The sequence below is a fragment of the Phyllobates terribilis genome, unplaced genomic scaffold, assembly GCF_046119375.1.
Source record: "Phyllobates terribilis strain yellow unplaced genomic scaffold, ASM4611937v1 Scaffold_1__5_contigs__length_1240528914, whole genome shotgun sequence".
In the NCBI taxonomy this organism is placed as follows: domain Eukaryota; kingdom Metazoa; phylum Chordata; class Amphibia; order Anura; family Dendrobatidae; genus Phyllobates; species Phyllobates terribilis.
In genome coordinates, this window is record NW_027362761.1 from 357219889 (window position 1) to 357245687 (window position 25799).

Genomic DNA, 25799 nt, shown 5'->3' on the forward strand with positions numbered 1-25799 from the left:
CTTTCTCCCAGTCCCTAGTTTTTGTAGGGAACCCTCCCTCACATCTATAGGTCTTCGTTCAGACTAGCCGAGGACTTTAGCGGGTCTGATCACAGGATCAGGTTCCCCATTACATCGTAGGGATCTACCTTAGTTCTATTGTAGGGACAGATCTCCTGCCTTTTCTTAGCGCTTGTAGCAGATCATAACACATGTGTCCCCCAATGAGGAGACAGAGTAAAGTAGAAAGAGCTCAGCGCCAAACACTGTGTAGTGTCTGTTCTTGGGTACTGCAGTTCAGCTCTTATTCAGTAGGAGCTGCACGGTTTATTCTTAATGTCCCTCACATGATCAGAATGCCCTCTATGTGCACTTCATTTGAAAAACGTATCTGTAGACTCAAATCATTACTCTGGGGAATGTATCAACCAGGCAAAAATGTTACATTTCCGGCAGCCCTTAAGGTATAATATCATATGCGTCCTTCATATCTACTGGAATTATACAATAACAGTTCTTACTAAATGACAGCAGAAAAATCTTTAGGGAAGAAAGGCTGACTAGAGTCTGAGTAATCCACTCAAAGGCTTTCACTGTATGCAAAAAGTAGAGGTTGAGCTCCCCTGAATTTTGGGGTGCACTTTGTACATTTCGCCTCTCCATTGCGGAGATATTCGCAAAGTATATGGCACCTAATGAGGTTAAAAAAAAAGTTATGTCCGAGTGGGTGTTGTCAGAGTTTTCACTGAGTCAATATGGGATTAGGGCCAGTTCAGCTGTGTTTAGCTGTGTCACAGTGAAACGCTCTCAATTAATACTGCCTGAAAGTTATCAGACAGTATTATTCATTGAGGGCGTTTTCACTGTGACACAGCTAAACACAGCTGCACTGGCCCTCATCCGACACTGACTCTGTCATACATCTCACCCACTAAGAAACCTGCTCTATGCTATTAAAGGGACATGTTCTTTTTTTCTTTTGATTGTTGCTCCCTGATTATGATTGGTCAACATCATACCAAACAGAAAAAAAAAAACAATACACGGCCTTAGTAAAAACTCGGACAACACCCACTGGGACTTTTTATTCCTTTTTGCAACAATTATTACATTGTGTGTCCAGTTCATGATGGAAAATTTGGGGAAAGGCTCTCTAAATATCATTTTTCTCCCTACTGGTGACATATCCCCTTAGAAGAATATATCGGAAAAGGGTTTAATACCAGCTTTTTTTTTTATAGTTTGATGATTTTTATACTATTAAATGGCTCCAATTCATTAAACAGTTTTATGGCATAAAACTGCTGAAAATGTTACAAATTTTTGGCGCAATGTGAAATCAGTCTCTGCCAGCTATGCCCGTGTTTTAAAAAACGGGTGGAGCTTAGCCAAGAGAGGTGTGTCCGTGTGCCGCCTAAACATCAATAATCATAAACCATAAGCATCTGAACCTGGTGGTCAACAAGTGGCACATTATGGGAACATACTTACTAAAATAAAATGGCACATGAGACTCGGATCCCATCTGTGACACACACTTCGATTACCCAGCAGAACTCTGTCCCACTGAAGCAGCAGCTGTTCTCCAACCTGAGGCTCCAGTTCCTAAAAATATGAATAAAATGAAACTTGCACAAGAGATGGAAGAGAAGGTGTCACAGACATCTAAGATGTCCTTATCACAGAGAGGACAAAACAAGTCACAATCCCTGAAATCAGTGGTTTGTGAAAAACAGAAGAGAACTACACTACAGCTGGATTTGTAAGTGGATGATCCATATTATGTTATATACACCGTGGAGAAAATAAGTATTTGATACACTGCCGCTTTTGCAAGTTTTCCCATTTACAAAGAATGGAGAGGACTGTAATTTTTATCGTAGGCATACTTCACCTGTGAAAGTCATAATCTAAAAATAAAAACCAGAAAATCACATTACATGATTTTGAAATTATTAAATTGCACTTCATTGCATGAATTAAGTATTTGATCACCTACCAATCAACAAGAATTCTGGCTTTCACAAACCTGTTAGTTTTTCTTTAAGAAGCTCTCCTACTCCGCACTCATTACCTGTATTAATTGTACTTGTTTGAACTCGTTACCAGCATAAAAGACACCTGTAAACACACAATCAATCACACTTCAACCTCTCCACCAGTGCCAAGACCAAAGAGCTGTCTAAGGACAGTAGGGACAAAATTGTAGACCTGCACAAGGCTGAGATGGACGACAAGACAATAGGCAGCAGCTTGGTGAGAAGGCAACAACTGTTGGCACAATTATTAGAAAATGGAAAAAACACAAGATGACTGTCAATCATCTTCGATCTGGGGCTCCATGCAAGATCTCGCCTCGTGGGGTAAGGATGATCCTGCAGGGCAAGCAAGGTCCCCCTGCTCAAGCCAGCACATGTCCAGGCCCATTTGAAGTTTGACAATGACCATCTGGATGATCCAGAGGAGGCATGGGAGAAGGTCATGTAGGCAGATGAGACAGAAATTGAACTTTTGGTATCAACTCCACTCGTATTTGGAGGAAGAAGAAGGATGAGTAAAACCTCAAGAACACCATCCCAACAATGAAGCATGGTGATGGAAACATCATACTTTGGGGGTGCTTTTCTGCAAAGGGGACAGGACGATTGCACCGTACTGAAGGGTGGATGGATTGGATCATGTTTCACAAGATTTTGGCCAACAACCTCCTTCCCTCAGTAAGAGCATTGAAGGTAGGTCACAGCTGGGTCTTCCAGCATGACTATGACCCAAAACACACAGCCAGAGCAAGTAAGGAGTGGCTCCTTAAGAAACATTTCAATGTCCTGGAGTGGCATAGCCAGTCTCCAGACCTGAACCCAATAAGAAAATCTTTGGAGGGAACTGAAACTCAAGGTTGCCCAGTGACAACCCCAAAACCTGAAAGATCTGGAGAAGATCTGTATGGAGGAGTGGGCCAAAATCCCTGCTGCAGTGCGTGCAAACTTGGTCAAGAACTATAGAAAATGTCTGATCTCTGTAATTGCAAACAAAGGTTTCTGTACCAAATATTAAGTTCTGCTTTTCTATTATATCAAATACTTATTTCATGCAATAAACTGCAAATTAATTATGTAAAAATCATACGATGTGTCTCTCACAAGTGAAGTGTACCTATGATAAAAATTACAGACATCTCCATTGCTTGTAGGTGGGAAAACTTGCAAAATCGGCAGTGTATCAAATACTTATTTTCCCCACTGTATAAAATGCTTAAAAAGACCCAATGAAAGGCTACAACAATATTTTTGACATTTGTATAAATGCATATAATTTATACCATTATGAGTTTTGTTTTTATTTCGGTTTGCCATTTCCTATCTTGTCAGTCCTAACATTTTTAAAGGGGTTCTCCAGGAGTAAGATATCTTGAGGGTATGTAATTAGTATCTGGTCGTAAAGATAATTTTATATGCATTCAAATACCAGTATGGGTGGAAGTGTTACTCCAAGTGTATCACCATTTTAAGATGGCTTCCAAAGGGGTAATATCAAGTAACCGATTGCCCCCTAATATACCTGCAAATAAGTTAAGTTCATCTCCCATGTCTAGGTTTAGTACAAAAATATAGAGACGTGAAAAAAGGTCTTTTGATACTCACCTAAAAATCTGTTTCTCCTAGTCTTCATTGGGGAACATGGAACCATGGGATAGTCTTCTGCCACCTGGAGGCTGACACTATTATTGCATTTAAATAAAATTGGCTCCTTCCTAGCAGACTATACCCTGCCTGCTGGAGTATGGCTTCCTCAGTTTTGTGAGGAAGCAGTAGGAGAGGAAAAGAAAAAAGGTAAGAAGAAACATAACTGCATTTCCAACCGAGCAACCAAAGGAAGGAGCTGTGTCCCCTAATGAAAACTATGAGAAACAGATTTTCTTGTTCGTCTCTTTGGGGGACACAGAACCACGGGACGTCCTAAAGCTGTTCCTAGGGTGGCAAAGAATGAAATATCATACTGTTACCACCTAGTCTTCCGCCACAACTATAGCAGAAGTCTGGGCTACTGCCGTATGCAGTATCTTCCTATCAAGACTTGCATGTGCCGAGGCAAAAGTGTGCACCCTGTAAAACTTAGAAAATGTATGCACCGATGCTCAAGTAGCTGCTTTACAGAGCGGAAAAGCTGATGCCTGATGACGATCCACCCTGGAAACTCACACCAGTCGTGTAGAGTGCGCCTTAATCCTCAATGGAGCCACCCTGACCTTAGTCCTAGGAGCCTGGATAATAGCTGTATTGATGCAGTGGGCAATGGTTGCTTTAGAAGCGGCCTGACCCCTACAAGGGCCCTCTAGTATAATAAACAAGAAATCAGAAAGCCTGAATGAGGCAGTGGCCGATAAATAATATCTTACGGATCTAACAACGTCCAAAATGTGCAGAGCCTTCTCAATAGTTACATAGGTTGAATAAAGACCTTGGTCCATCAAGTTCAACCTTCCTCCACCAATCGTACATTTTGCCACTAATTTAACTATAACCCACAATGTTATGTGGAGTGAGGAAATCATCCAGCCCTTTTTTGAAAGCTGTTATAGTGTCGGCCATTACTACCTCTTTCGGTCGGCATTCCACAGTCCAACTACTCTGAGGCTGCGTGCACACGATGCGTTTTTCATGCGTTTATGCTGCGGAATTTCCGCAGTGGAAACGCATCAAAAACGCATGGTAATCCGCACCCCATGGTCCCCAATGGCATTCCGCAATGTCAATGCACATGCTGCGGATTTTTCCGAAGCGTTTCTGCAGCGCAAATAAATCCGCAGCATGTTCATTAATTTTGCGGAAGCGCAGCGGGATTGCCGCCATTGACTTGCATTGAGACGCATAGAATCCGTGTCTGTACATTTGTACAAGCGGATTTTATGCGTCTCTATGTGCGGATGGTACCCAGTTCTGGAGGAGAGAAGACTCTCATCCAGACCTGGGTACCATTGTACCTGTAAAAAAAGAATAAAATAATAAATAAAGTTATATTCACCTGTCCGGCGGCCCCTGCAGCGCTTCTCCTTCCAGGAACTGAGATGACGTCGCGGTTATGTGACCGCAGGCTGTCTCGCGATGTGCCGGCAACCCGGAAGAAGCCAGGACGAGCGCGACAGCTCACGCGGCGGCATCGGAGGTAAGTATAGCTTTATTTTTTTATTTTTACGGTGACACTTTATAAATCCATGCCTTTTGCATGGATTTATACAGTGTGACCTAGTTGTCAAGCACTTTCCAAGTGATGCTATCGCCTGGAAAGTGCTTGTCAGTCCGCATGCGGAAACACATGCGTTAACGCATGTGGGTACGCATGTGAATCCGCATGTATTATGCAGGAAAAACGCATGCACAATCTGCATGCGTTTTTTCTGCCAGGGAGATGCAGAAATGCTGCAGAAATTTTCTGCTTCATTTCTGCATCGTGGGCACATAGACTTACTGTAAAGAACCCTTTCCTGTTTAGGTATCGGAATCGCCTTTCTTTCACCCGTAATGAGTGCCCCCTGGTTCTTAGTATGGTCTTTGGAAGGAATAAGTCATGTGCCACTACTTTGTACTGACCACAAATATATTTATACATGTAAATGAGATCTCCTCTGAGGCGTCTTTTTTTCTAAGCTAAATGAGCCCAACTTTTTCAACCTCTTATTATGAGAGGCCTTCCATCCCGTATAATAATCTAGTTGTCGCCTTTGTACTGCCTCTAACTTCTGAATATCCTTTTCAAAATGTGGAGCCCAAAACTGGATCCCATATTCCAGATGTGGCCTCACCACTGATTTATAAAGGGGTAACAGTACGTTGGGATCGCAGGATTTTATCTCTCTTTTTATACATAAAGTATATCTTATCTTATCTTATACATCATAAAATCTTGTTTGCTTTTGCGGCTACTGCTTGACATTGAGTACTGCTACTCGGCTTACTTGTAACCAGAATACCCAAGTCCTTCTGCTGTTCTGTAGTCCCAAATATACTCCCATTTAATGTATATGCAGCAATAGGATTACTCCGTCCTAGGTGCATTACTCTACATTAAACCTCATCTGCCAAGTGTTTGCCCATTCAGACATCTTATCCAGATCGTTCTGCAATATCGTGATGTCAAGATCATACTTTAACATCCTACATAGTTTGGTGTCGTCAGCAAAGACTGACACTTTACTCTCAATTCCATCCCCAAGGTCATTAATAAAGAGGTTAAAAAGAATCGGTCCTAGCACAGATCCCTGCGATCCCCACTGCTGACTATATCCCATTTAGAGAATGTACCATTTATGACGACTCTTTGTTTCCGATCATTTAGCCAATTCCTTACCTTTCTACATATAGTTCCCCCAAGTCCTTGCTTCTGTAGCTTCAGTATAAGGCTGCTATGTGGTACAGTATCAAATGCCTTTGCAAAGTCCAGATAAATCATATCCGCTGCATTACCAACATCCAGATTTTCACTTACCTCCTCATAGAAACCCAGAATGATGGTTAGACAAGACCTATTTTTCATGAATCCGTTCTGATTATCATTATATTATTCTCTGCAATATAACTCTGCAGGTCATCTCTTATGATGCCCTCAAAAACTTTGAACACTACCGATGTCAGACTTACTGGACGGTAATTACCTGGATCCACCTTCTTACCTTTCTTAAATATCGGTACCACATCAGCTATCCTCCAATCCTGTGGCACCACCCCTGTTACAAGGGAGTCTAAGAAAATGAGATTCAGCGGTTTGTCAATAATTACTGAGCTCAATTGCCTCAATAGGATGAGATGGTGCAAGACAAAAGGAAAGTATAACAATGTGTTCATTAAGGTGGAAGCCCGAGACTACCTTCAAGAGAAAAGATGGAACTGGCTTTAACACTACCCTATCCTGATGAAGAATAAGGAAAGGAGCGTGACAAGACCAAGCTGCAAGCTCCGACACCCTCCTAATAGAAATGATGGCTGTAAGGAAAGCTACCTTATACGAAAGAAAAAGTGTAGCGATTTCACTGATAGGCTCAAAAGGCGGAGACTGAAGAGCCTCCAAAACAAGATTCAGATCCCAAGGATCTAGGGGAGTCCGATTGGGTTAGCTAACATGCGCCACCCCCCCTGGAGAAAAGTGTTAACTTGGGGTTTAGATAGCAAATCTTTCTGAAAAAGAATAGCCAGGGCAGGCACGTGACCATTGAGGGGGTTAAGTGCCAGCGCTGCCTCCAATCTGGACTGTAAGGAGAGCAGCGCTGGCAAGGAAAAAGACATTGTCGAAGTGCTGGTAGACTCACATCAGCGAAAATAACCCCTCCAAGTGCGATGGTAGACTCACAATGAGACTGGCTTCAGAGCTCTTATCATAGTCTGGATGAGGGAGGAAAAAAAGAAATACTCTAATGATGCACACACCTAAATAAAAACAACTTTTATTGGTGTACAAGTATAAAAACATATGGAACAACCTGAACCGCACATATTTAGGTGCAAACATGGACCAAGGTGACATTCCAAAAGGTAGACATAACAGCATAATAATACACCATCTTTTATAAATATTGCTAGCAATGGTACATAGAATTAGTGTAAGCCATGCATAATGCATATAGAGGACACAATATAATACCCCAATAATCCTAAAGTATAAAGAAATGATATGCTATGCCCCACACCAGTGAAAACAAGGCAGGCATACTGGAGATGAGCTACAGAAAGATTGAAATATACTATAAAGTGCAATATGTAATAAATCTCAGACTATTCCTAGCCAAAGCTGCAATAGCTAAATTGCCTAGTGCTAGATAAGGTGCCCTATGCTAATCAAAATATGCTAAGCAACAGAAAACATGTCACCCATGAAGACCCATGGCTCATGTAGCCTAGACACCCCACACATATCGCTGTAGGTTACAGCTTCATCAGGAAAAGTGGGAGCATTTTTCATATGTGGCTATAATAACCTAATAAGCATCTTTATATACTTGCTATAGGCTTTTGTTGTGTCTATTTATTGTTGGATAACTGGATACATCTGGCTACAGCTATTTGAGATTAACATTATTTATTACATTACTTGAGATCTATTACACTGATGTCACTGATTTACACACTGATACCATATAGTATATTTCAATCTTTCTGTAGCTCATCTACAGTATGCCTTGTTTTCACTGGAGTGGGATATAGCATGCTATTTTTTTTTATCTCTTAGGATTATTGGGGTATTATATGGTGTCCTCTATATGCATTAAACATGACTTATACTAATTATATGTACCATTGCTAGCAATATTTATAAGAGATGGTGTATTATTATGCTGTTATGTCACCTAACTATGTGCGGTTCAGGTTGTTTCATTGATATCCTGCTTGTACACCAATAAAAGTTGTTTTTATTTAGATGTGCGCATCATTAGTGCATCATCGCACGAGTTATACGGCAGTCTGTTTCTGCCATTATGCTGACTGCAGCACTACTGCCTGGCGCAAATATCCACATCCAGAGACGCCTACAAGCTGACCTGCACTGAGCGACAAGCATCACCGGCAGATCATTAAGTGGCCACTACCTGGGCCTCCCTCTGCAGCTACTATTTGACCATAACAGTTGGACTTATCGAGACAGAGTGCGGAGTTCGCAACCATACCGGTAGGATCTAGGTTTATTTTGCAGCAGTATGCACAAGCAATTTACAGCAGTATGCACTAGCAATTTTAAGCTGATTTCCGGTTGGCACTTATGGTAGCTGTGTACTTCTTTATTCATGCACGTCAGTGCTATTTGCTTGCAATTTGCACATCAGCTAAGTTCTAATTGCTACCTTATTTTCATTTCATCTGTGTATCTGTGTAAGCCACTTTTAGCCATGTTTGATGTAGTAGCAGGGGAATTGCTATACTTAAGTATCTTTTCCTTTTTCTCTTTGGTCTCCATATTTTTGCACTACTCCTATACATGGGGAAGGAGGGGGGCGGGGTGAACCTAATTTATTTGCAGACGGCACTTGATATAGGTTACTTGATATACCCCTGATGAAGTGGTCTTAGAATGGCTACATGCTTGGGTTTTAACCTCTCCCCCATACTGGTATTTAATGTTTAACACAAACTATCTTTTTCACTTACCATTTATTGCATAAAACAATTTTTATAGACATTTTTTGATAATAGTGCTTTCATGTCTATTTTTTAATAATTTATTTAGACTTGTACTTTATACTCTATTGTTACTTATTAGCTTATTATATTCTATGATATTTGCATTGCTTCTATTATCAGACTTTTCACTAAAGTAAATACACCTCTTAGGCCTCACTCACATGTCCGTGTTTCCAGTATGTTTTTTTTTTCACGGATCCCACACGTACCCATTATAACTTATGGTGCTATGCACATGCATGCTCGTGGTTTTTTTTTTTTTTTTTTTTTTTTTACAACAGCACGGATGACAAGGGCCAATACAAGTCTATGGGTCCGTGAAAAACACGTACAGTTCACGGATGGCATCCATGTGCTGTATGTGTTTAATATTGCAAAATATATGAGAAGCTTTGTCACTTCTTTCTTTATCCATACTGGAAAAACACTGATGACGCGGATGGTAAAAACGGACACATGGATGACATATGGATGGAAATCACTTATGACACTGGTACCCATTTTTCACATACGCGTTTTATACGGACATGTGAAGGAGGCCTTACTCTGTATGTGAGGAGCCCCTTGGCCCGTATAGTTCTTGGACCAAAGGGTTGAGTCTTCTGCAGTTCTTAATTGTTTTTATATGTTTTTGGATTAGGTTGTCTTCAAATACATCAGTCTTCTTTCTTAATTTCCGATAGAGGTGCAGCTTTATGTCTGGGTTCTTCTTTCTCTACTCTACACAATAGTTGCAGGGACCAAGGAGGAGCGCAGGACTGTGCTATTACATGTCTCATAGGAAAGAGCCGAGTCTAAGCTTCTCTGTGGGGATGTTTTCTTGAAAAAGGGGAAAAAGTAACGGGCCCCAGAGACAAATTTCTGCTAGCACCCTCTCGGTTAAAGGGGAAATTAGGAGCTAAACATTACACTCTAACATCTTCACAATGTTGATTACAAATTAAAAACTGTACCTGTCCATCACGACTTATCTGGACCTTCTTGTTATCATTCCAAGGGTTCAGTAAATGACGTGTAAGCTGAAAAGGAACCCTATCCTTTCGTAGCCATTCCACTTTAAAGACTCCCCCAAAAGTGGTGGATCCCCAATCTTTACTCTTCTCCTGCCCGATCTCTGAACACATCCTAGCAAAGCCCTACACAAAAAATACAAAACAAAGTGACAAAATAAAATGATACAAGTATATGATGTGTTACCTCAATAATTTAAGGGAAATCAGTCATATGAATAACGAGTTATTTAAAGGGAAGCTGTCACCAGCAAAAAAGCTATTAACCTGCAGATACGGGGTTAATCTGCAGGTTAACAGCGTTATTATGCTGCCCAGCGCCTGCACGTAGCTCAGGGAAGAAAATCAACTTTATTCTCCCCGGCAGCATTAGGCTTTCAGTCACGGGGGCGGCGTCTGTTCAGTCACCATTCTGAGAATACAGAGCAGGAGCTGTAATTGCGCCCCTGTCACTGACTGACAGCCGATCCCAATACGGAGGGAGTGTCAGTTTCAGCGCTACTCTGTATTCTTAACAGCAGTGACGGAATCCGCACCCGGAACTGGAGCCCGAATGCTGCTGGGGGAAGGGAATAAAGTTAATTTTCTCCCAGCAGCGTTCGGCTAAGTGCAAGCACAGGGCAGGTTAGTAACGCTATTAACCTGCAGATTATCCCCATATCTGCAGGTTAATAGCATTTTTGCTGGTGACCGATTCCCTTTAAGGGAGCCTCTCAGTAAGATTATCACCCTCCCTCAACTGCATACATACGCATGCAGGTCTTGGAAATCAATCAAGCTAAAAAGGCTGATACTGGGTGGGAAAACAACCTTGGGAGGCAGTGGCTCCTTAAGTGCTATGTCACGCCCACAGCACGTAATTCTATTTTTGCATATGAATGAAAACCCTCATTACTTAAGAACACAGCAACTGACAGAAGATATAAAGGTGATGCCCATATAAGCAGTTTTGTGAGTAGTTGTTCTTACTGATAAATTCCCTCTAAAAGCAGCATATTATGGAGACAGTCTGTTGTTATTATTAATTATTATAGCGCCATTATTCCATGGCGCTTTACATGTGAAAAAAGGGGGTCTACATAGCAAAAACACTTACAATAATCTTAACAAAATGAATCAGCGACTGGTACAGGAGGAGAGAGGACTCTGCCCACGAGGGCTCACAATCTATGAGGAATGGGTGAGAATACAGTAGGTGAGGGGAGAGCTGGTCATGCAGCGGTGTCGTGGAGCAGTGGTTACTGCAGGTTGTAGGCTTGCCGGAAGAGGTGGGTCTTCAGGTTCCTTTCACAGATTTCCACGGTGGGCAAGAGTCTGATGTGTTAGGGTAGAGAGTCCCAGAGTAAGGGGGATACACGGGAGAAATCTTGTATGCGATTGTGGGAAGAGGAGATAAGAGGGGAGTAGAGCAGGAGATCTTGTGAGGATCGAAAGTTGCGTGCAGGTAAGTACCGGAAGACTAGGTCACAGATGTATGGAGGAGACAGGTTGTGGATGGCTTTGTATGCCAGGGATAGGGTTTTGAACTGGATTCTCTGGGCAATGGGGAGCCGATGAAGGGATTGACAGAGGGGAGAGGCCGGGGAATAGCGGGGGGACAGGTGGATTAGTCAGGCAGCAGAGTTTAGGATAGATTGGAGGGGGGCGAGAGTGTTGGAAGGGAGACCACTGAGCAGGAGGTTGCAGTAGTCGAAGCGGGAGATGATGAAGGCGTGCACTAGTGTTTTTGCAGAGTCTATGCTGAGGAATGCGCGGATGCGGGAGATGTTTTTGAGTTGGGAGTCGGCAGGAAGTGGAAAGGGCTTGGATATGTGGTTTGAAGGAGAGGTCAGAGTCCAGGGTTACCCCGAGGCAACGAACTTCCGGGACTGGGGAGAGTGGGCAGCCATTGACGTTGATGGATAGGTCAGATGGGGGGATGAATGAGAAGGTGGAAAGATGATGAATTCTGTTTTATCCATGTTAATTTTTAGAAATATGGTAGAGAAGAAGGATGAGATAACTTCAGCTGAGCTGAGAGGAGAGGGAGGAGGCGCTGGGGGACGGAGGAGAGAATTGAAAGTGTTGAATAGCTGTTTAGGGTTGTGAGACAGGGAGGATATGAGAGATGAGAAGTAGGTTTGTTTTGCTGCAATGAGTGTGGACTTGAAAATAGTGAGGGATTATTTGTTGTACTATTACTAAAAGCAGCACAAAAAATACTTGATATCAGTTTAAGAAAATAATTTTGGTGAGTCACTGAGATACTCAGTGAATAAGGGCTTTTAAATTATTTTGCAATAAATTGAGGATTTTAATTATTTTTGGGACTCACCAAAATTATTTTCTTATGTGAAGCCGTAAGTCACGGCTACTGGTTGGAGACCCACAACATTGTAAGATGGATTGAGTCATATAAATAGGACACTGCGAGGCTGCTTTTTTGTTTATTTACCTTGATATCAGTTTAATAGAGCCCCGTTAGCCTCAGTATTGAGTCCGCTGAATTCAAAATAAGGCGTTCTCCTGCATCTTCCACCCGTCACACCAGTGAATAATGGCCGCTATGTAAACTTAACCTTCTGTAAAGTGTTACAGTTTGCTAGATAGTACCAATGAGTGTGGTTTTCAAATATCCTACGTCTTGATTTAGAAAAGCCCAATACATTTCTCCCTTTAGAGGTCTCTTATCAGGACTGAATAAATATTAGCATTTTAATTATTTTTCCTAATAACTACATATCAGTTTTGTTTAAAAGGAACCTGTCATTAGTTTCATACTGCCCTAACGATAAACTCATGAAACTGCGACAGGCTCCCTTTTTACAGAGAATAATGGGGAGCAGTATATCAAGACTGGCGACTTATATGTCAGTCTCGAACCCATATATTTTATAATGGTAGACAACTGGCTTCAAGGGGTTGTCCAGTACTTTATATCACCCCCCCCCTCCCCTGATGTATTCCCCCGGGGCCCCTAAGGATTTTTGTAATTACCTCACGTTGCAGATAATGTCTGAGAGCGGCGCTATCATTGGCCACTCACAGGCATCACGTGACCCCCGGCTGCAGCCGGCTCTGACATCCGCTGATGTCACGACAAGTGCTGGCAGCAGCCGGGGATCTTTGTCTTCCACATTCCAGGTGGATGCCAGGCAGTACGCGGTGTTTCCCCCCCCACGTCACACCCGGCATCCACCGCGCGCTCGGCCTCTCCCCATTCATTGGGAAAGCGCGAGGTGGATGCTGGGTGTGACGCGGGGGGTAACCCCGCCCACAACCCAGTAGCCACCGGGGGTACCCCAGCGCTGAGTCACGCCTCACTTGTTGTGACGTCAGCGCGGGGTCACGTGATGTCTGTGAGCGGCCACCGATAATGCGTGAGCGGCGCTATCAGCAAAGTAAGGTAATTACAAAAAGTCTTAGGGGCCCCAGGGGGATACACTGGGGGGGTAATCTAAAGTACTGTACAACTTCTTTAATGTCAAAATGTCACTCTGCACTTGACACATGAAGGCACCATCATGCAATTTTGCATCAAAGCGTTTTTTTTTTTTTTTTAAATTGCATAAAAATTTTAATTAGTTGTCAAAACTGTGACTACATTTTATATCTTTTTATAAAATCATGAGAAATTAAAAGACCATAAATCTGGTTTTATACTGGAAGTTTCAAATTTGGCCTTGACGTAATCCCAAGTTTTGAATTTATTAAACCAAAAAAAAATGAAATTTTCAAAACATTTAAAAAGTATTTGCACAACTTTTAATATTTCTGACCTTAAAACAGATAGTCAATAACTGACATTTCCCATATGTCTACTGCACACTGGCATCAACTTTATATACGTCTTTTTTGGGGGGACATTACATGGCTATAAGGATAGCAGCAATTTTTCCAATTTTCAAGGAACTTTCAGAAACCTATTTTTTAGGAGCCAACTCAGTTCTCGAGTGCCTTTGAGGGGCTTATATATTAAAACCCCATCACAAATTACATCATTTTTAAAAATGTATTCATTATAGCATTCAAAATAGTGTTTAGTAAGCTTGTTAACTTTTTAAATGTTTCACATGATTAATATAATGTGGAATGAATAAATGAAAAATTCTATTTTTTCCATTAAAATGTAGTTCATTTTAGCCCCAAATGTCTCATTTTCAAACGGGTATTAGGAGAAATGGAAATGGAGTATGGAAATATATTATAAATGGTCGTATACTGCTTTTTAAGAACACAGTTTGATAGCTTTTCATTCAATCTTTCAAATAAAATGATCAGAAACATACAATTCTGCAATTTAATATGTTTTTTTCTTATGGTTTTTACTGGACGGTACAAACAGCATGTTCATTTTATAGTTTGGGTCGTTACGGACACCATGATACCAAATAAGTTGAGTTTATTTATACCTTAATTTTCTCTTAATAAAATAAAATATTGTGTCGTCATATTCTAAGAGCCATAACTTTTTTTTTTTTTTTTTTTCGCTATAGGGGTGTATGAGGGCTTATTTTTGTAGGATGGACTGTTGTTTTCATTGGTATAATTTTTGGGATTGTGATTTTTAGTTTTTAAATTTTTTTTTTTTTTTACAAGTAAAGTGACTGACTGTGTAATTCTTGCTTTCTTTTTACAATGTACAATGACTAGCTTGCCAATGTTAATTGACAAGCTAGTCCTACAGTTCAGGTCATTACAGACATGGCGACGCCAAATATGTGTAGATGTCCCCCCCCAGTAATACAGGGTTTAAAAAAAGGACTTTAGATTTTTTTCTTTTTTACTTTGTTGGTATGATTCACACCTATTCTTACACAGGGACAGGAGGCGATCATGCATAATCTCTCTCCTCTCACTGCAGCAGGTCCGCTACCCTGCAGCCACCTTCTCCTCCTTCACGCTGGCTTAAATTAGAGGATGACAATTTAATAGGCTGTATCTCAGCCTAGATTTCAGTATTTGCAGTGATCCAGGGCTTATTTTAAAGCTAGTAATCTCTAAAAAATTAGCCCCAGATCACTGTTGTAGCTGCAATAAAGGCTGAGATATGGCATTTAGAAGCCAGGACATATACTATACATCTTTGGCAAGGAAGGGGTTAAACCATGTTTATTAATGATTCACAAAAGCTAAATGAAAAAATAAATTTGCATTCTCAAATTTTTTTTTTTAAAAGTACCATATACAACCAATTTTTCTGTAACACTCCTCCTTATTTTCATGCCATTTGATATCCTGTATCACCATCATAAAATCTCAATCAGCCATCTTTTCTCCTGCCACGGGTACTACAGTGCCAATTAGACAGCACACTAAATGGACCGTTTACACGGGCCGAACTGGGGCCCTAAATGACTGCTGTTCAGCTTCTTGTTTGCCGATCATTGGTAGTTTAGTAGACGTTACACAGGCTGACCCAGCTTTAGATGTGCACTGAATAGTCTTTAATACATTGTAAACGGGTCTTGAGCTGCTGAGAACAATGACAGCCTATGTGCACTGAACAAAGGACAATGTGCTGCCGAGAACGATGATCTTTTGTGCAGCACAAAAGGTCATTACACCTGATGGACAAGCTTTTAACTGGGAACGCTTGTTTAAGATAATTGTGCAGTGTAAATGGACCTTTAAGGTTAGAACCTGTGGTCCGTACAGTCTCACCAAGAATCCTGCACCACCTTCTAAGCCAATTTTTGAGACGCTTGATAAGTTATGTAAATACATCTCTGTGTAGTGCATCATTCACGTTAAACTACTGTAAAAAATCTGGGGGTCACTCATCTTACTTTTACCACTGTGAGGCAGTGACCGGGATCGTATACGAGGGACGTTATATATCCCCCAGAATGTGTACAGAGACCTATTAAAACCATTGGAGTGCATTGCAGTCATAGACACACCTGCGGCTGCAATGCAGGAATGAAGGTGAGCATTGACCTAGTCAGGCTATCTGGCTAAGCCAGATTAGTAAAAACCCGGCAGGGCCTTCATTTCTTGGAGGAGGTCACAGGAGGCAGTGGGGCGGCCTCCTCCCTCCAACCCGGGTTTTCTAGTGGCTTTTGCCACAGGTTCCCTTTAACCCCTTTACCCCCGAGGGTGGTTTGCACGTTAATGACCAGGCCAATTTTTACAATTCTGACCACTGTCACTTTATGAGGTAATTACTCTGGAACGCTTCAACGGATCGCCCTGATTCTGAGATTGTTTTTCGTGACATATTGTACTTCATGATTGTGGTAAAATTTCTTCGATATCACTTGCGTTTATTTGTGAAAAAAACGGAAATTTGGTGAAAATTTTTGCAATTTTCAAAATTTTTTATTTTTATGCCCTTAAATCAAAGAGATATGTCACACAAAAGAGTTAATAAATAACATTTCCCACATGTCTACTTTACATCAGCACAATTTTGGAACCCAAATTTTTTTTTGTTAGGGAGCTATAAGGGTTAAAAATTGACCAGCGATTTCTCATTTTTCCAACAAAATTTACAAAACCATTTTTTTAGGGACCACATCACATTTGAAGCCACTTTGAGAGGTCTTTATGACAAAAAATACCCAAAAGTGACACCATTCTAAAAACTGCACCCCTCAAGGTGCTCAAAACCACATTCAAGAACTTTATTAACCCTTCAGGTGCTTCACAGGAATTTTTGGAATGTGGAAGAAAAAAATGAACATTTAACTTTTTTCACAAAAATGTTACTTTAGACCCAATTTTTTTTATTTTTGCAGGGGTAACAAGAAAAAATGGACCCCAAAATTTGTTGTGCAATTTCCCCTGGGCACGCAGATACCCCATATGTGGGGAAAAAACACTGCTTGGGCGCACGGCAGGGCTCGGAAGGGAAGGAGCGCCATTTGACTTTTTGATTGTAAAATTTGCTTGAATAATTAGCGGACGCCATGTTGCGTTTGGAGGGCCCCTGATGTGCCTAAACAGTGGAAACCCCCCACAAGTGACCCCATTTTGCAAACTAGACCCCCCAAGGCACCTATCTAGATGCACAATGAGCACTTGGAATCCCCAGGTGCTTCACAAATTGATTCGTAAAAATGAAAAAGTGAAAAAAAAAAACACTTTTTCATTTTTACGAATCAATTTGTGAAGCACCTGGGGGTTCCAAGTGCTCACTATGCATCTAGATAGGTGCCTTGGGTGGTCTAGTTTCCAAAATGGGGTCACTTGTGGGGGAGCTCCAATGTTTAAGCACACAGGGGCTCTCCAAACGCAACATGGTGTCCGCTAACAATTTGAGCCGATTTTCCATTCAATTTGTTAGCGGACACCATGTCGCATTTGGAGAGCCCCTGATGTGCCTATACAGTGGAGCTCCCCCACAAGTGACCACATTTTGGAAACTATACCTCTCAAGGATTTTATTAAGGGGTATAGTGAACATTTTGAACCCAGAGGTACGACACAGAATTTGATAACATTAGGTCATCATATTGAATAAGTTGTCATTACTCTTGAGCGCAAGTGCTCGCTACTTGAGTTTGCATCGGGTACTCAGGAATGCACCATGTATCACGGGTGCTCAAGTGAAATGCTCGAGTCCCCGCCCGCATGTTTCACGGTTATTAGACACCCCCCAAAAAAACATGCGGGGATCGCTCGTGCATGGCAGGCAATCCCCGCAAGGTTTTTTTGGCCGCGAAGCATATGGGGCGGAGACTGGAGCACCCGCGATACTCAGTGCATACCCGAGCACCCGATGCAAACTTAAGTAGCGAGCACTTGCGTTCAACACTAGTTGCCGTATCGTCATATTTTTATTTTTTTTTACTTTTGAAAAAAAAAAGAACCAACCCCAACCCTAACATTAGCACAACCCCAACCCTAGCGTTTATTTTTTACGCCGTTCCTCGTGCGGTATAAGTGATGAGATTACTTTATTCTTCGGGTCGGTGCGATTACAGCGATACCAGAATCATATCGGGTTTTTATGATTGGCAGCTGTCACACACTAAAAGACACATTTTGTAAAATCTAGTTTTTGCATCGCCATATTTTGGCCGACAGTCATGTGACGGCTTGTTTTTTGCAGGATGAGTTGACGTTTTTATTGGTGCCATTTTCAGGCACGTGACATTTTTTGATCGTTTCTATTCCAGCTTTTGGGAGGCAGAATAAACAAAAACCAACAATTCAGTAATTGTGTTTTTTTACATTTTTTTATTCTGCTCCGGGTGTGGTAAAATTGATAAGGTAGCTTTATTCTTCGGGTCAGTACGTTTACAGCAGTACCACATTTATATCGTTTTTTATGTTTTGGCGCTTTTACCCAATAAAAGCTATTTTATAGAAATAAATATTTTTTTGCATCGCTTTATTCTGAGAGCTGTAACTTTTTGATTTTTCGGATGATGGAGCTGTATGACGGCTTGTTTTTTGCGGGACGAGATGACATTTTCAGCGATACCATTTTTATTTAAATTCGTCTTTTTGATCGCGTGTTATTCCATTTTTTGTTTGGTGGTATGATGATAAAGCATAGTTTTTTGCTTTGTTTTTTTTATTTTTACCGTGTTCACTGAAGGGGTTAACTTGAGGAACAGTTTTATAGGCCAGGTCGTTACTGACGCGGCAATACCAAATGTGTGTACTTTTATTGTTTGTTTGTTTTTTTTTCTTAATAATATTTATTGATGGGTACATTATATTTTTATTTTTAGTGGATTATTTTTTTTTTAATATTTTTACAAATTTTTTTTTTCACTTTCTGGGAGTTTTTTTTACTTTTTTACTTTGTCCCACTATGGGTCTTTCACTTTTTTTATTCTGATCGCTTGCATGGCACAGGAATGCAGCACCATCCCTGTGCCATGCAGGCAGTCAGCACTGGAGAAGATAGTTTGGAGATGCACTGCGCATGTCCAAACAATCTTACTGCTGTCTGGTGACCCGGATGTCGTCATGACGACATCGGGTCGTCATGGCAACACCCGGGAAGCCGCGGCAGACAGCTCTGGAGGCCGGAAGAGGAGGTGAGTATATCGATCACCTCCCCTTGCCACCGCAATGCTGCGATCGGCTTGGATCGCAGCATTGCGGGGGTTAATGTGCTGGGAGCGGTGCGGGACCGCTCCCTGCACATTGTCACAGCTGACACCCGGCGGCGATCGCGCCCGCACAGCCTCTGTGCGTGCGCGATCGGGATGACGTACTAATACAGGTCAGGCTCTTAAAGCCCAGGGCACTGACGCGTATTAATACGTCATGGGCTGTAAAGGGGTTAAAAACCCTGCACTAAGGGTTAGTGTTGTTCTATGTTGGACCCAGCTAGGAGCAAAGTAGGAAAGCTCAGCAGGACTGAGTGTGGCTGAACCCACGCCTGGGAAGGCTCTGCACCTGTCCAGCTCTGAGCAGCCCGGCGCGGCCGTTGCCCCCGGCAACCGTTGTTTATGGACTGATGTTAACCTGGCTGCGAACTGGAGGACTGTTCTGTTTACCCGTAAGTTGCTGAATAAAGCAGTTTATGTTGGACTTGCTTGGGTCACTGCCTCAATTACTGCACGGTGTGAACACCGCCGCTTTACACCACTTATAGAACATAAACATAAAATAAGCATAAACACCTTTTTCCGCATACATTTGACACTAAATAATTCTATTTTAAGAAATATTGTATTTGTTACCTGAAAATGGCCAGATCCTTGAACAGAAAATACCAGATAAACGGTGCTGCTCTCCCAGAATGCTCTATTCAGCTTACACTCATTGTTAGGAGTCGTGGACCAGATTCCTTTTTGCTGGGAAATGTCAAGGTTTCTCCGGTTGCTACTCTTCATTATAAAATATCTGACAGGTAAAATTGGTCTTGGTGATGGAGATTTGGAGCTCTGCGAGGCATAAACAAAATTTGTACTTTGTTATTTTCCTCTCACCAGCATGGAGTAGCTAAAAAAGGGTTTCCAAACTTTGTCTACTGTTTTTTTTGTGATGCTGATAACTATCTGCCTGTTTTCCCAGTGCCGATCTCTGCCGACTCAGAGTATTCATGGACCGATCCTGCAGGAGATTCCTCTTCTTCCACTGACGTCACGTCAACAGAGCATGGTTTTGTCTTCCACTCTGCTCTGTTTAGGGGGCGTCTCTGTCAATGTCGTGCTGATTGCCAGAATGACGTCTGTAGTGACGCCCCGTCAACAGAGCAAATCAGAAGATGAAGAGCTGCTCTGCTGACGAGAGGTGAAATGAATCCGGCAGAGACTGTCCCCGTGCAGAACAGGCAGGTAGTTAGCAATCATCTGCCTGTTAGTTCTTAGCCCCATTCACAAAAATAATACAAGGCCTGGATAACCCCTTTAAGAGCAAGTGCTAAGGTTTTATAATTGCATTTGCTAACAATACGGTTCTTACTGTTCATACTAGCAGTTTTTACGCTTTTTGTCAGGATGTCTGCAGTGTTATTTTATCTCCTTAAAATTCCCAATTATAGGTCAAAAGGGTTTGTCAGGATTTGTTTGAAGGTGAATGCAGATGTTAATGAAAACCTCTTAGAATACATCAATATAAGATTGGTGGAGATCTGAATTTCACCCCCCATACACACAAGACTAACTGTTTGAATGTGACATGACCTTTTTACGAGAGCGGCAGCTCCTTCAATGTTTACACCAGTTACAGTTTGGTTTGGACTTTTTGTAGCCATACAGCAAGGTATTGCAGCAATGCCCTATTTAAGTGAATGGACAAAGCTGCAAAGCCTTGCACTTCCGCTTCCTAAAGTACAAAATTTGCAAGTATGAACTGGCCTGAAATAGATGCAGACATTAAAAAGGCTGCAGTACTCAATTAAGCACCACAACCCTTTCAGATCATTGTCAAGAATCAGACCCACCTCGTCACTATCGATAGCTTATCCCATCATTTCTTTTAAAAGAACGAATACCCACTTAAATATGAATAGAGATTTGTCTATAAAGTCAGGTAAGACAATACAGTGGAACATGGATGTAGTTAAAAAAAAAATTAAAAAGGTTGTCTCTTCATGGACATTTATGGCATGTTCACAGAGGCTGTGGCATCAGTTGGGTGCTCAGGATTGGGGAACCCTATTCTAAAGATAGGTGTAGTTCTCAGAAGGGAGACATAAAACATCATACATTTATTAGTAAATGTTTTTTTTTCACAGTTTGTACAACTTTGCATTACATTCCCAGTGTAGAAGTTGATGCTCAATCTGTGGGTCTGATTTCAGTTACTTAGACACTACCTTGATAGAAGCAGGTGGACAGGAGCTTGCACAAGGGCTGGAGTGGCTACTGCCTTCAGGAAATTTTGCAGACGACATCTGTTGAATTTTCTCTTCAAGTCGTTTTGGATGCTGTAAAACCCTCTCTTTAAGTTTAGGTAGTTGAGAAAAAGTCATGGGTGGAGACTTTATAGTTCGGCTGCTATAAAAAAAAAAAAGGGAAATGTTGTAAGGAAGTAATCATTTACAAACATGCTTATATTTACGATGGGTCAAACCCAGGGCTGTGGAGTCGGTAAGCCAAACCTCCGACTCCTCAATTTCCATGACACCGACTCCATGACTCCGACTCCCTCATACATGGCTCATGTTTAAGTGATAAATTTACTGTAGAACAGATTCATCTAAGCTAAAAGTCTAGACCTTTAGATCAGGAATAGGACAGACATTTATAGACTTTCCCAAATTCTTATGAAAAAAAATTATTCCCCACAAACTGCATTGGACTACTGTACCCAATTTATTATATATTTTAGGAGTCGGAGTTGGTCCATTTTATACCGACTCCACCAAAATGGGCTCAGACTCCGACTCAGACTCCACGACTCCGACTCCACAGCCCTGGTCAAACCACTATGAAAAACTAAAGCATAGGAAGAAAACTGACCAGAGTTGTGGGAATAAGAACAAAGTACCTGTCAAAACTACACAAGTCATTGGAGAAGTCGGTTTCTGCTGAACCCCTATGACTATGATTGGTCCTGCAAGAAGACGATGCTGGAAGCTCTTCAGAAGGCATTCGCCTTGGTCTTTGTCCAATTCCCGAAGGCTGCTGTAGACCCGCTGACTGCTCTTCATTAGTTAATACAGTTATCACTGCCTGGATGATGGCCTCATCCACTAGAGTACAAGGTTTTGAGGGCGACTTCATCCTTCTTAGAAATAAACTGTACCACTTTTTCCTCAGATGTACTAACAAATTAGCAGACTAGAAAATAAAGCAGAGCAGTCAACCAATAACAACCATGTGACACTTAGCGCTCACACTTCATAGGTAAAGACAAATTCACTTTAATGTTTCGCCAAGGTAAAAAAAAAAATATAAAGAAAGGTCCAAAATGTACGGTCATTCCTAAACAAGTTTTTCAATTTGGCTAATTATGCGCTTTCCAAAAACGCATAAAGATCAATTCTCCCAACATTTTAGACCAATAATTTCTGGGGTAATATCTTTAACTGAACGTCTTAGTAGTTGGTTAGACAATTTTCAACAACCCCTGGTGACAAGTACACCAGCTTTATTAAAGACACCAAAAAGTTACTAATATAAGAGCTTACGTAGTTTGTATCCTGCCTTTTTCCATATTAATTATTTATTTTATTAATGGACACAATTACAAACTTGTGAATGCAATGGTCTAACGGTATTAAGCCAACGGATTGGCACTCTTGCCTTGCTCATAGCAGTTTATGGACATTGGACTGGGATAGGGATGGAAAGGAGTTTGTGGGGAAGGATTTGTGTGGGCTCCAACTGTTTGTAATATGACTTTTTCTAAATGGTTTAAAAAAGTTATCTAATAAAAAAAAAACATATCAAAAATGTACTAAAAATATAAAAAACTTACCAATTTGTACATGGCATGTTGGGAGGAGAATTATCTATATATCCCACATAATCCTTTCCACCATCACATCCAATGGTATGGGACGTATATAGATGACATGTTGTTTACTTAGAATGGTTGTTTGTTCAGTTTCAGAATTTAATATCTCCATACTAATAATGATAATCTAATCTTCAGTACACATTCTAAAAAAATATCTATATCATTCTCTGTCTTAATGTCTGATTGCTGATTCCAGGAACCACAGTATAATCACCAAGTTATACAGAAAACAATTATAGGGCAACACCACACTACATTTTAACAGATGTCCTCTCAATCATGTTAATAGGAATTTACTCAAAGCAAAACCACAAAAAGAACAATTAAAAATTCCCCCAAGATTCAAGAAAATAAAGCAACAAAAAAAGGCAAGAGGGTTTACCGGCCAGATCTCAGAACTAATGCACTCAGGATGCAGCAAACCCATATAATAAAGATGGCGGCAACACATGTGCAAAATACTGATGAGACAATCACTCACAACCTACCATTTTATGGAGGGGGCGACTGCTTAGTATTAAAAATTGCACACAGAAAGACTTGTATAGGGTTCCGTTCACACTTGGGTTGTGCACAGCATCCGGCTTACAGCCTATTAGTTACGCCCATACTATTAGATTAGGCGGGCTGCCCGGTACTATCTAAGTGCACCCCATGAGAACAGACACCTTAGTTTACAATGCCAGCACTAATGGGCCTGGCTGCACCCTGGAATAAAAAAGTGCAAAAATACAAATATACACATTATATATATATATATATATATATATATATATATATATATATATATATATATATATATATATATATACACACACATACACACACATACACACACACACACACACACACACACAGTATATATGTATTTTTGCACTTTTTTATTCCATTCCTATACAAGCCTTTCTGTGTTCATTTTTAATACTAAGCAGTCACCCCCTCCATGAAATGGTAGGTTGTGAGTGATTGTCTCATCAGTATTTTGCACCCGGGTAGACATCTTTATTATACGTGTTTGCTGCATTCTGAGTGCATTCGTTCTGAGATCTGGCAGGTAAACCCTCTTGCCTTTTTTGCTGTTTTTTTTTTTTTACCAGGAATTTACTTATCGGTAGATTTGTAAGGGCACATAGTGCATGTTCTGATGAGTAACATTACAGTAATGAAAGTGATGCCATTACAAAACGCTTAAGGAGGAGGGGATACTCTCTCCCCTTAATCAAGCCAAAACAATGATTAATTCAAAAAATAGAGAACAATACGTCTATAATAATCGTAAAAAAAAATGGTGAACTCAACTTTTTGTACCCCATACAATGAAGATTTTTATAAAATTTCCAGTATCATTAGGAAATATCTTCCTATCCTTTATGAAAATGAATCGATCTCTCGCATAATTAAAAATGGAGTTAATTTTTTAGCAAGCAGATTGCGTACTATAGGCAACATCATCTCACCCAAATATTTCTCTATTATCGACAAATCTACTAATAACAAAAAGAATTGGTTGAGCACACAAGGTTGCTTTAAAGAGTAGGTGTACACTTTGCCCCCAGTTATTTGTAACAAAGCTTTTTATTCCAACATTATCTATTATTCATCCCTATCGCATGTGTATGTAGCTTACATTATAGAATGCACCCCGTGCAAACTCCAATATGTGGGATGTACAACCTGCAAACTGAAAAATTGTATAGCAGAATATGTCGATGGATCCATTCCCAAGATACCTGATGACATTAATACACAAATTAAAAAACGCAACATTTCAGGTGATCTCGCATTATAGAGGGTTTTGGGGATTGAAAGAGTACACAAACCATATAGAGGAGGAGATTGACTGGATAAATTAAAGGCACGAGAGGCTTTCTGGATTCGTAAATTAAATACCCGTTCACCCAATGGTCTCAATTACACAGCAGATCTTGTGTATATTTTTTTTTTTACTAATTTTTGCACCTACAATTCATTATTTTGTGACTATTTAAATACACCTTTACAGAACACGTCTGTATTGGTGACTCCATTTTCCTTGTTTACCCCATCCATAACATTTACAATTTAAGGACATACCCCACATGGGGCTGTCAGCTTTGATTAAGGGTTTTTCTACCCAAAACGAATAAGCTTAATGTTTTTCTTTTTATTAAATATGTGCACATGCTGTCTATTTTTATATTCTGTATGATTAAAGGCGAAGTTTTAACCTACTGTTCTATTGGTTCTGGAGAACATCCCATTTCAGACTGTTGAGATTCAGAAATAAGCCTAAAACCACTGCCCCTTGGGTTTTTCAACTACTTCTAGAAAGTGCTAACTTATCTACCCAGAAGACGTCAGTAAATGTGCTACTTTTACTGTTATTACCTCCTGATCAAGCTTAAAATGTAACCAGTCGTCCAGCTTTAATGTAGCTAACTCAGCCCTGCTTCTGTCTTCCGTCTCACTGTCACTGCTCTCATTACCATCCAGCGCTGCTGAAATAAAGATACAAGAAAATATACCTTAGGTAAGTCCTTTGTCAGTATTTAATACCCAAAGGAACAAAAGGAGAGATAAAAACACTATGCCATAATTAATGAACAAAGTGCATACAGGATTATTTGTTGCCCTATATTTGGTAAAAAGGAATCAAATGGGCACCTTCCTCTTTTCTTGTCTCTGAACATGGAGATATTGTCTCATCATGTGTGTGAGGTTTTACTTTCAGCACGATTTTTTGCACTTGAGGATTAACATTTTTTTTAAAAGGATTTAATAAAAAGGAGATTTTTGTGTACTCACCGTAAAA

The 25799-nt window shown here is 40.7% G+C and overlaps 1 protein-coding gene across 1 annotated transcript in view; it reads right to left on the reverse strand.

The window, feature by feature from the left end:
• The window catches only part of LOC141261614 (3'-5' RNA helicase YTHDC2-like), a 121138-nt gene that overhangs the window by 16291 nt on the left and 79048 nt on the right, over positions 1-25799 (reverse strand). The window contains exons 23-28 of the mRNA XM_073676228.1: positions 25376-25485; positions 22034-22326; positions 21360-21540; positions 19780-19983; positions 10097-10279; positions 1471-1584 (exon numbers count right to left, since the gene is read on the reverse strand). Of these exons, the coding sequence (XP_073532329.1) occupies positions 1471-1584; positions 10097-10279; positions 19780-19983; positions 21360-21540; positions 22034-22326; positions 25376-25485 (1085 nt within the window). The remainder of the gene's footprint in view (positions 1-1470; positions 1585-10096; positions 10280-19779; positions 19984-21359; positions 21541-22033; positions 22327-25375; positions 25486-25799) is intronic.